General features: G+C 36.8%; 2 protein-coding genes across 4 annotated transcripts; both read right to left on the bottom strand.

The window, feature by feature from the left end:
* Positions 1-489: 489 nt before the first annotated feature.
* On the bottom strand, positions 490-2,963 carry LOC107954728 (uncharacterized). Its single transcript, XM_041096567.1, has 5 exons — positions 2,314-2,963; positions 1,349-1,424; positions 1,075-1,229; positions 922-994; positions 490-849 (listed from the first exon to the last, which is right to left on the bottom strand). Exons 1-5 carry the CDS (start codon positions 2,425-2,427, stop codon positions 695-697), a joined length of 573 nt encoding a protein of 190 aa, XP_040952501.1. The 5' UTR covers positions 2,428-2,963; the 3' UTR covers positions 490-694.
* A 185-nt stretch (positions 2,964-3,148) lies between these two features.
* On the bottom strand, positions 3,149-10,225 carry LOC107954727 (auxilin-related protein 2). Of its 3 annotated transcripts, none has more exons than XM_016890375.2 (8): positions 9,259-10,225; positions 6,457-8,110; positions 6,230-6,362; positions 6,026-6,126; positions 5,855-5,920; positions 4,999-5,088; positions 3,774-3,957; positions 3,149-3,617 (listed from the first exon to the last, which is right to left on the bottom strand). In XM_016890375.2, the coding sequence occupies exons 1-8, from the start codon at positions 9,861-9,863 to the stop codon at positions 3,556-3,558; spliced, it is 2,895 nt and encodes a 964-aa protein (XP_016745864.1). In that variant the 5' UTR covers positions 9,864-10,225; the 3' UTR covers positions 3,149-3,555. The 3 variants fall into 3 exon arrangements, 2 of the variants coding, with proteins under 2 accessions (XP_016745864.1, XP_016745865.1); XM_016890376.2 differs by having other exon boundaries at positions 3,781-3,957; XR_005915643.1 differs by lacking the exon at positions 3,149-3,617 and having other exon boundaries at positions 3,805-3,957; positions 6,211-6,362; positions 9,259-10,209.
* Between the last annotated feature and the right edge of the window lie 1,020 nt (positions 10,226-11,245).

The following is an 11,245-nucleotide window of genomic DNA, read 5'->3' as shown; positions in this document are numbered from 1 at the left end:
AATTAATTTATTTTAGTCTGAAATTTTATTTCCCACGTTAAAAGTTGAAAAAATATTTTTTTTAGACCCTTCCAGGGTTTTGGGTGACTGCACTTTCAAACAACCCCAAATGCTGGGTCTGAGTGGGACAAGACGGTGTCAGACTTTCTTCTATTAAATTTTGAGTTTGGATTCAGGATGGGTATTTTTATTAAGAGTCAGGGTGGGCAAAATTCTACCTCACTTTGCCTCATTGCCATCCCAACTTATGTCCACAACAGCGTGAGATGGAGGGAAAATAAAATAAGTAGAGGTTATTAATAACTAGATTTTATCAGATCTATAACAAAAATAATTATATTAAAAAAATATATATTTATAAAATTATTGTTGGAATGGCAAAAGATTTTTATTTAAATTTACAATATTTTTTTGTTGTTTTGTTTGAAGATTAAATAAATATATAAAAAAATATCTTCTGTGATTTGTGGCAAATATTCTCTTGTTAACTAAAGAGAAAATTGGCAGATTTCAGAATTTAATTTTCGAAATATTGTGGAGTATAGAGCAAAAGTAGATGGCTTGTTACAAAAGATGCCTTCTTTCACACTGATAGCACAGACCAGACGAAAAAAATGTTGGGAGAATGGATAATGAAATAATTACACAAGGCATGGCGGGTGTTATTGTTTTCCAATGCTATATATAATAATAATCATTCTTTCCAAACAGGGATGATTCCTCGAGCTGCCAAACGCTTTTCAACCCAGAAAACTACATGCTTCGCTGTGATTTTCTTCTCATCAACCAGGAAACGCTCCACGGTGCTTGCTCCCCACCCATATGAACACAATGAAAAGCCCTTTGGACCTTTTTCAAAAACAATGTCAGCCATCATTCAATTTCAGTGGACCTGCTGAGTTTGCCATATACTGTTCATACCTGTAAGTTCTCCATTAGGGAAGAAAGCCCAGAATGAATAAGGCCACCCATTCTTCAGAAATGAACCTTCCAACTGTCAAGTTCGGAATGTGAACAAGATTCATAAACCCCGTCTATTATTAATAAATTAAGGAGGAAATAGAGAGACAAAACCTTGTTGTCTTGGAAATAGAGTTGGATTTGAGAGAGATGATGTTGGGATTCAAGTATTGTTTTCAATGGAGGAATAACATCCTCCCACATCAACTCCGGCAGTGACTTTGCTGCTGGTTTGGGGCGCTTGCCTTCCTCCTTATTCTCAGCGGTGGCTAATACCAAATGAAAACACTTTCTTAAGCAAACTCGCAACTTCAAAAGATGAGCTTTGCTTATGGACAAAAGTAGCTCTATGTCACACCACTTAGAATGGAGAAACCTACTCACTCACTTGTAGGAGATGACGATTCTTGAACAGCAGAACAGGTGACACATCCACGAGAAGGAATCATTTTACTCATCATTTGCTGCCAAGTTACACACCAATGGTTCAACATGCATGCATACAAGACTAGAACCGGAGTAGTGGCTATACAAAACAATATATTTAACAATTCCCAAGAAGAAGCTCTTGAGTTGTACTAATTTTAAATTTTACTTGATTATTCCGAAAATGTGAAACTCTTTCTAACATCCAGACAAAAAGTCTTGCAACGTGGAAGATTTCATCAAACCCATGATGATGCAAGTAATGATGGAAGCTACCATGACACAAGCAAGTGATGGAAGCAGCCATTAATTCAAGCATGCAACGTGGAAACAACCAAGGCCATGCAATTAAAGTTACAAGAAGACAAATGAGACGTGGAAGCAGCCACATCCATTTGAAGCCGAATCCTTATCATAAACACTGTCAATTTCAAGATAAAACTTGTAATCATATTACGCATATAGACTCTAGAAATGAAAACAACATTTCATCTCTGAGTAAGGGTATAAATAGTCTTGTTGATATGACTTCTTTTTATTTTTCTAAGTTATGTAAAAATGTCAGTAAAGTAGAAGAAAAGATAGATAATTTAGGAGATATTAAAAATTTAGACTTAAACCATAAGTCTAAAGAAATATTAAGGAGAAGATAATGGCTTGTAATAATAAATTAATTCCTGTTTGGACTTGATAATGATCAAATTTATTATAACATTCATCAATAGTTTTTGACAAATGTTCTTTGTCTTCATTAACAGCAGATAATTGGGGGGTTCCAATCATCTTTTTAATGATCCAAATTTGATACGGCTGATAAAATTTTTCTTGTTCAGCTAGATCAAATTTATCTTCACAGCAAACAGAGAGTTTGTAGCTATTATCTATGACTGGAAATGAAAATTGTAGCTATATACAAGATAAATTTACCATTGATAGTGTGCAGGAGAAAGAAGAGTCGGTGGCTCTGGAATTCCAACTAAGGTATGAAGATGATGATGGAAAGCTTGACAACCCAACTGCTCTCGTCCCCACTATAGCCATTTTAATACTATCACTCCACACGACAGGATGAACCTTTTTACCTACTTCCAATTTTAATTATTTTCCTTCAACCATCAAACATTTTTGAGGCAAAGGCAGAGGCAGAAAAGATTGATTAGCATTCAATAGAAGAGAAGAGCAAAGCTCTCTGATCCACAAGAAGTTTAGGAGAATATATGCCACTGATTTCCTCAATTTTCCTTCTCTCTGAAACACGATAGATATACTATTTATTTTCCTACTGGGATAAGCTTAAATAAAAAATAAATAGGACGAATATGGTGGTCCAAATACCACAAACAATCTTAGGAATGAAAATAAAAAAGAGGAAAAATAGTAAGGAAAAAATGGCATATTAACAAATGTTTTCTATAATCCAACCAACCAAACTACTAACTTTTTGTCTTAATAACATGAAATTTGATCCAGACTTCTAATTTATGAAATACATTTAGTTGATGCCGCAGCAGTTGACTGAGACGGAATTCACAGTTTCCAAAACCAAAAGTTGGTTCAAGGTGCATCAAATTAGAGCCTTTTCCAATGCGAGTGTTAACACGTGATATTGTTTTTCTTTAAATGAATATAAGTATGCTTAATTTTTATTTATTTATTTATGTTTTGAAAAAGAAATTATGCATTCAAACAGTCGAATATGAATAATTAAAATTAAACGATAGAATTTCTTAAAAAATAATTTCCTTAACAAGAGACCAAAAGAAACAAGAAAAAGGAGGATATATACCAACCATCTCAACAATCATACACTATATCATGCTATTTGTTTTAAAGCCCTATTTGCCAATTTATATTTGTATTATAAAAAGAATAAACACAAAATACCCCTCATCTTATGCATATGGGGCGGATGATTTTAACTGATTCATTCGCTGAATTATATAACTTTCCATAGCCACAAGCTGGATGAAGCTTAATATACACCAACCTGATCCAAATAACAGTACTGCACCCTCTCACGTAACCCTCCCATGTTTTTCAAGCAGCGCCGGGCCGATGACAAGCTTTAACTGCTCATTAATGGTTTCATCAAACCAAAGCAGGCAGCAGCAGATAGAACAGTCATGTGTTCCACTCCAAGCCACAGTGTAAAACCATGAATTTGATTAGCTATATAACCCAAGAATCGAAGGTCAGAACAGCTCCTCTGAATTGAACTTGTTCCAGGCTTCCTGTTTTAAATGGAAACAAAATGAAGCTATCTGAGAAAGAAAACTACATGAAGGACCGATGCAAGATAGCATCATAAAAATGGAAATCAGTATAATTAAAGGCTCTAATACTAAAATGGCACACCAACCATGAAGTGCTCCAGTCAAAAGATTTACCAAGTACCTTGAGCAAGTCAAACACCTTCTCTGCAACGTATTTCTGTTGAAGATTGGCACCTTTTTGCTGGACTTTATCGGGATGGATGCAAAGTGTTGCCTTTCTGTAAGCCTTTTTAACTGCAGCACCCATAATCAAATCCGTCAAAGAAACAGGCTGCCAACCACATTCAGGCCAAAGGACCTAATATCAAACAGGTTCAAGAGACAAATTAGTTAAATCAGTAACCAAATAAAATTTGTACTACAACACATTCAAATAAACAAAATGATGAAGAGAAACAACTATGAAAATTTCATAAGGTCTCTTTCCATTCACTTTCGAAGGACATCTTGTCAATATCATAGCAGTAGTCATCACAATCAATTTAATCAAACCTTCAGATGAATGTTGGCATAGGTAAGTTCAAGAACCTGTGATGCATGTATCCTACATGATTGTGTATTAGATGCTTACACCAAGTTCAACATCCACCTACACTGGCTCATTTGGTAGCAAGCAAAGAACAGGGATGCCACTTGTTATGTAGCTCAACCATTAGATTAAAAACTTTTTCCTTCCTTAATCCTTTCTAACCTTCCTACCATACCTTACAGTGGTTCAAGAAACTATAATGCCCACTAAATAATTGCGTGCCTGTCACAACAGTAGTTCCTTGACTGAAAGAATGAAACTGTGAGAGCCAACTGGTGAACATCATGTAAGGGGAGAAGCTCTAAAGACATACTCTTATGCCTTTTAGTCCTTAATTCTAAAAGTCTGCTAGATCACAAGTCTAAGCTAACAAAATGGCCGCTGGACAGCTTTCCAGTCCTGTATCCTTTCAAGTTTGAATTCTATTTAAAATCAGCATCAGATGTTACAGAACATCCATCAGACATAACAACAATGCAGTGAATGTAAAAGAGTTGGGCAACTTAAATAGGAGATTATCAAAAAGCTTAGAGTTAAATTTCAAGGAGTTTCTTATGTTTGGATCCCTCTCGCTCAGTCTTCCTTCAACAATGTATCTCATACTTTGCTTTGAAGTCCTCTACTGCTTGTATGAAGCATCTCAAAAATGTAGTACATCAGACAGTAGGCAATAAAATGAGAACTGTGCAAGATATATAGCCAAAAAAAGGGAAAAAAAAAAAAGGGAAAGAAAGATAGCTGGTTCCTACATAAAATACTATGCAAGAGAGGACAAAGAAGATTAAATGGTTGTAATAAGTTATAACACACATATTGCAATGTTGACAGCAGAGCACGCAAATTTCCCTCTTTTCCAGCAGCCCATCTCTTGATTTCAACATCTAGTGTTTCAGAAATTCTCTGAAATAAGATCATAGATCAATATTAGACAAACACTAGCTAAAATAAACTTTTGCAGACATGTGCACGTATGTACAGAAACCTGTAAATTCCAGACATATATTACACATAATGCTTTCATGACAGAATAGTTTTTCACCGCAGTATGTATTATTCTACATTCAATACTTGAGCCAATCAAATCCAAATTAACATAACATTCGGGTGCAAGACTAGTTGGGCATGTTAAAAAAACCTATAGTTTCATATATGACATTATTCCTCAGTCCTAAGGCATCTCACTGGTGATACTGGGGGTTACGAATTGAGACAAAAATACGGACCAAGTTTCAACTTATTATATATAACATTATCAGGAGTCTCCACATAATTATGTTAAAGGATCAAGAACCAAGTTAATATTCATTTTTCCTCATGTAAGTTTTATCCAGAGCCAAAGCAACCGATTTCCTTTGTATATATTAGTAATTTAGTACAATCCTTTCAAAAAAAGGTTAGTAGTTCAGTACAAAGAAATGTGTAACCTGCCCTAGAGTTAACTTTATAAACCCTGACCTTAAAGAAGGCAGAGTGAAGTGAAGAGCAATCAAATGTGCCATTGTGCAATGTATATGATATGAAGGCTGGGGTCAGGAGAAAATTTTAGGTTGGATCGCATTGAAAAGTAAACTCCAACAAAAAGCCCACTCAAAAAATAAAAAGACGACGAAAAAGAATAGAATGAACAAAAGTAAAAAGAAAAAGAATGTTCACTGCATCTGCTTACATGTCTCTCAGCCTGCTCCCTTTGCACTTGAAGGTCCCGTTGATTTTTCTCAGCCAGTGCTTTTGCCTGGATACAATAACTCAATGGTAAAAGAGAGCTAGCAAGCAGTTTATAAGTTATAACATGACAAGAGAGAAAAGATAACTAAACCATGCAACAAAGAATACATACCGCGCGCTCCTGAGTTCTTTGCTGGCGTTCCAACCTGGCTCTTCGCCTTTCTTCAGTTTCCCCATCAACCTCTTGGAACTCCCCAAATGAGGATGCAGCAGCTTTAGCAAGAGAAGGAGTTTGGTCAGTTATCAACTATGGAGAAGAACATATATACAACATTACAAATTCACAAAGATCATTACATCTCAAGTTTGCAAGTACCTCCAAAAATAGAGCTGAGATCATCAACAATATTTGCACTTGAAGAAGCTTTCCTCATGCTAGATGAGGATCCGGCAGATGTTCCCCTAGCTACTTCAGGCCCTCCCTTATTTTGTCCATCAAACAGGGGATCCTGCAAAAGCAAAAGGTTGGGTTAGAAACGGGACAGGCTGATACTACAACACAAAGCAGAAGCTGAATACAGTATGACATTCTTATAGTCTTACAGAAGAGTTAGTTCTTGGTCTTGGAGCACTGCTTGGTCGAGAACCCATACTAAAGAAGGATTCAAGATCATTGTCATTATTTTGCTGGCTTGCCCTTGCAGAAGCAGCTGCTCTTTCTCGAGCCTCAGCAGCAGCCTTCTCCGCAGCAGCTCTTTCAGCTCTAAGCTTTGCTTCAGCTCTTTCAGCCTTCTCCTGAGCTTCCTTCTCTTTTGCTTCCCTTTCTCTCGCTTCCACAGCAGCTCTTTCAGCTCTTTCTCTTGCCTCAGCTGCTGCTCTTTGACGGGCTTCAGCTTGTGCTCTCTGCACTGCGGCCCTTTCGGCACGTTCTCGAGCTTCAGCAGCTGCCTTTTCAACTGCAGCCCTTTCAGCTCTCACACGAGCTTCAGCTGCTGCTCTTTCACGAGCTTCTCTAGTAGCCCTTTGAACAGCTTGTCTGGCCCTTTCCTGTTCCCTCTCTTTCTCAAGCCTTCTTTGTTCTCTCTCCTTCTCCTCCCTTTCCCTCTCCAATTCATATCTCCTTTGCTGTCTCTCTTCCTCCTCCCTTTCCCTTTGTTGCCTCTCACGCTCCAATCTCTCGTGCTTTTCTCTAGCTTCTCTACCCAAAGCATCTTGCATAGCTCTCTCATCTTTATCCATTACACCAGCTTCTTTATTTCTTGCAGCCTTCAAATTCTCTCTCTCCCTCATTTCCTTTGCATGCCTAAATTTATCCTCTGCTCTATCCATTGCCTCTTTCATCGCAGCAGCAGAAGCTGCAGCAGCTGAGTTGGTCCCAAAATCATCACCAGAAAAATCTTCAGCATGGTCCACATTATTCCAGGCCCTACCCATTGCAAAATCTTCCAGTTCATCAATTTGAGATGCAACAGAGCTGCCTGCAGCAGCATGAGTTGAATGAGGGGTGTCTTTGTACTGAACTGAATTTGGGAAAGAAGAATTGTCATTGATCTTCTTTTTTGCATTTGAGGAAGAAAATGAGCCTGTCGCTGATTTTGAAACTCGTGGTGGTCTTGGAGGTGGTGGTCTTGAAGGGGGTGGGGCACTAGTAGGTTGGGTAAAGAGAGGAACCTCTGACACAGTGAGCCACACATCTTCAGATGTGTCAAAGTTCTCCTCAGATCCTGGAGTTGCATTTACCTGGGAACTAGTGTCATTAGAACCAAAATTTGAGTAAGGAGGAGGGCTAGCAGTGTGATGAACAGAGCTATGAAAATCAGTTGACATACTAGGCATGTCAAACACAGGTTGATGAGATTCAGGAAAATTTTCTGTAGAATGCATCCTTTTCTTAGTATAGTGCTCAAAATCTTCATCATTTGGCTCTTTACTAGCAGGAGTTTGCGATCCACTTGCTGTTCTTAAAGGGCTCCTATCCATTCCTCTCTTATTGATCTCAGTTGACAGAGGCACAGATTTTCCAAGACCTTCAAGAGGATCTATATCATCAAATAGTCCCTCATTTACAGATGACACTCCAGACTTCCCTGATCCATTCAGCTTAGTTATTTCTTCCAAAGGGTCCACAAACAGCCCTGAGGATGAATCTGCTGTGTCTGATGTTGATTCAAAGGCATGAAAAGGATTCTCCATGACATTAGAGCCAATCTTCCTTGAATTAGAGGCTGGTTTCTGGGGGGCAGCATCTGATGTTGACCTGTCCAAAGAATGGAGCATGACATCAGCTAATATTTACATGGTATTGGCTAAGTCTTATTAAGAACAAAAGACAAATATAGAGTCTAAACTCTAAAGTAAGTTTAGAGTCCAAAGATACATATCTCAAGCTTCATACAATATGTTTAGAGTTCAAATGTACCATAAACATAAGTAGTCGTTTTACTGCCTTTCTTCACAATAAGCTAGCAGTGACATGCACAAAGAGTTTCAAATTAAACTAAACACAATTGTAATTGCAAATTTGCAATAAGTTTTTACATGTTTGGTCCACTTACCTCTGGCATAGTGGCCACATCTAACACATTGGCAATTTACAGTAAAAGCGTCATCCTATTTCTAAATTTTACCCATCAAATGACTTAAAAACTAAAAAATGTTTATAAATCTCACAAGAAAATTCTCAAAGTTTCTGGCATTACCTATTGCTATTGTCCTATTCTAACAAACATTGGATAACCAACATGATACCTACCCAATCCAGCCTAATTAATGAATTCCATCGAGCAACTTTGGCACCTTAAATGAGCAAGTAGAAATAAACAGAAGATGACAATCATTCCTGTACCAACAAAAATATTGCAGAGGCTAGCAGGACGAAGTAGGACTAATAAAGCTACATCTGTATTCATGTGAAATTTCTAATAAAATGTTATATTCAAGCAAGTGTGAGCCTGGTTTGACAATAAAGAGGCATTAATTGACAAATAGGTCCAGCTCTTCAAGTAATCTAAGTAAATTTTTGCAAGTAAATTGCTGTCTTTAGTATCTAACATTTTTGGACAAATGACTAACTTATCAATATTTAGAACAGACAACCAGTAAAACATAACCTTGAGCAGTGCACTTACAGAAAAAAGCACTAAAATCTTAACCACGTCCGCTTAATAAAAAACTGGGCATAAGAATACTAATTTCATTGAAATATTTCGCTCCATTATTAGCTAACTGCTGATGTCTAAGCTGCCAATTTCACAACCAAATCCAAGAAATTGAAGACTTAAATGCGAAGCACATTTATGCAAAATACCATAAATCGGAAAACTCTAAAATAAAAAATGAACATACAACATAGAAGTGTACAATATTCATTTATATAAAACCCAAGCCTTATAACCAGTAAATTACCTCGCCGATGCAGGAGAGCTACTCCGACCAAAACCAGGAAGCAAATCGTCAAAAAGAGGCGCGTCTTTCTCCGCTTTCATTTTTTCGCTCTTCGTCTTCGTCTCAGACTCTTTCGTCCCTAAATTCCCAAGCAGATCATCAAACGGCGAGCTGCCCGGGGACTTGTCCCTTGAGCGAGACGTAGACTGGGAGATCCCGAAAACGTTGTCGTACTTAGCAGCCGAGGCTGATGAAGAGCTCTTGACCCCGGGTAATCCATCGAAAAGATCATCATCGTAAACAGGCTTGTCAAAAACCGGCGGCTTAGAGTCCTTGAAAAATGAGTCGTAATCGTTCGACGACGTTTGCTCAGCTGTGGCTCGAGACTCCGAGGAGTATTTTGGGGGCCCACCATAGACGTCGTTAAACATGAGTCCGTCGCGATCCTGATCGTCGAAAATGGAATTGGAGGATGATCTGTCGTTGCCGTATGAGGACCGGATAAAATCGGATCCAAACCCGTAATTGGTACCAGATGAAGGATTTCTAGGAGGTGCCATCGGGGCTGACTTGCCTTGGGGTTTGATCCCAAAATCTTTGGCCAGTAAACCTGGAAAATCATCCATTTCGAATCGGATTCTAGTATTGAACCGCCTGTTTTTATCTAATTTCCTCGCTGATTTGCCGAATCGATTTCGCCCCTAAATTTCTGAGAAAGTTCAGATCTGAGAAGCAACAAGAAGAACAAAAATGGAGGGTGAGGACTTAATTATCAAATAATTTTGAGCAAATTAATGAAATTAATAATTATTTAATTATGATTATTTTGGATTTGAAAATATTTATATGTGGGAGAAAAATGGAGGGAGGCAATAATTTGCGTTTTCGGCTTTTTATTTTATTTTTTCCCGTTTCTCTATGCTTCCTTTTTTCCTTCCCTTTGTTTCCGGGCTGAGGATAACATCTTCTTTCCTCCCTTTTTTTTTTTTTGGTAAACTTTCAAATAGTCACTTTTATTTATATTGGATTATATTTTAATTATTTTATTTAAAATGTTAAGTTTTAGTCATTTATGTTAAGATATTATTATATTTTATTCACTACACCATTAATTATCGTTAACAATGTAATAGTAAAATGATGTGGCACGTTAAATCATCATTTCTGAATAAAAAATTTAGGTTAAATTATACAGTTGGTCCCCGTATATTTTCGTTTTGAGTAATTTAATTTTTTTCTTTTATGTTATTTTAACTTTCCTTTTTTTATTCTCTTCTACTTCTCCCTCTGTTTTCCTCCCTTTGTTATCTTTTTAACATAGTTTTTCTATATTTTCCATTTGTTAAAATCATTTTATGTTTATGAAAAATGAAAAATGCGAAAGCTGAAACCAGAATAAAATTTGTTTTATATATTTTTACCCCACAATTACAAACCTTCATTGTCCATCATTGCTTTAATGAACCAATTTGGATCTCTCAATAACCTAATCCACAATCTTGCCTCACTCGAAGACCTCGCCAGTCGTGATTTATGACAATTTACCCTTAACAAAGTTTCCCAAACCTGTTCCCTTTACCTCCTAACCAACCCCACGACCACCTTATCTTACCTACAACATTCTCTTCTTCTTGAAATTATGTTGTTTTATGAATTCTTCAAATGAGTTCTACACTTTTAATGACTAAAACGACCATTATACAAAACTTACCCTCAACTTTACCCAAACTAGATTGGTTCTATGCTCCTTTTCTCTCTTTGGTTCATCCATGCTCAACTTTCAATCAAGCTTGCTTGGGAATATCTAAGAAGGTTTAGATCAAATTTATCGTTTGATTAATTTTATTTGTCAGAAAATAAAATAAAAGGCAAGGAATAAGCTACACAATTCTGTAAAAGTTTGGAAACGAAAAAAATTTATTTTGAATATAAAGAATTCAATTTATGTTTAGATTTGATTAAGGATATAATGTTGGAAAATATGGACATCACATATATAAAAAGGGTA

Source organism: Gossypium hirsutum, chromosome D07 (genome assembly GCF_007990345.1).
Source record: "Gossypium hirsutum isolate 1008001.06 chromosome D07, Gossypium_hirsutum_v2.1, whole genome shotgun sequence".
Classification (NCBI taxonomy): Eukaryota; Viridiplantae; Streptophyta; class Magnoliopsida; order Malvales; family Malvaceae; genus Gossypium; species Gossypium hirsutum.
The sequence above is the reverse complement of the archived record's forward strand: the minus strand, read 5'-3'. Positions and strand labels throughout refer to the sequence as shown.

Coding starts and splice junctions, on each gene's coding strand:
- LOC107954727 (XM_016890375.2), bottom strand. CDS start 9,863: ATGGATGATTTTCCAGGTTTACTGGCCAAAGATTTTGGGATCAAACCC. Junction 5,089..5,854: donor GGGAGCAGGCTGAGAGACAT/GTAAGCAGATGC, acceptor ATCTTATTTCAG/AGAATTTCTGAAACACTAGA. Junction 3,618..3,773: donor TGACTTGCTCAAGGTACTTG/GTAAATCTTTTG, acceptor CATTTAAAACAG/GAAGCCTGGAACAAGTTCAA.
- LOC107954728 (XM_041096567.1), bottom strand. CDS start 2,427: ATGGCTATAGTGGGGACGAGAGCAGTTGGGTTGTCAAGCTTTCCATCA. Junction 1,425..2,313: donor TCTCCTGCACACTATCAATG/GTAAATTTATCT, acceptor GTAACTTGGCAG/CAAATGATGAGTAAAATGAT. Junction 850..921: donor CCCTAATGGAGAACTTACAG/GTATGAACAGTA, acceptor TTTTTGAAAAAG/GTCCAAAGGGCTTTTCATTG.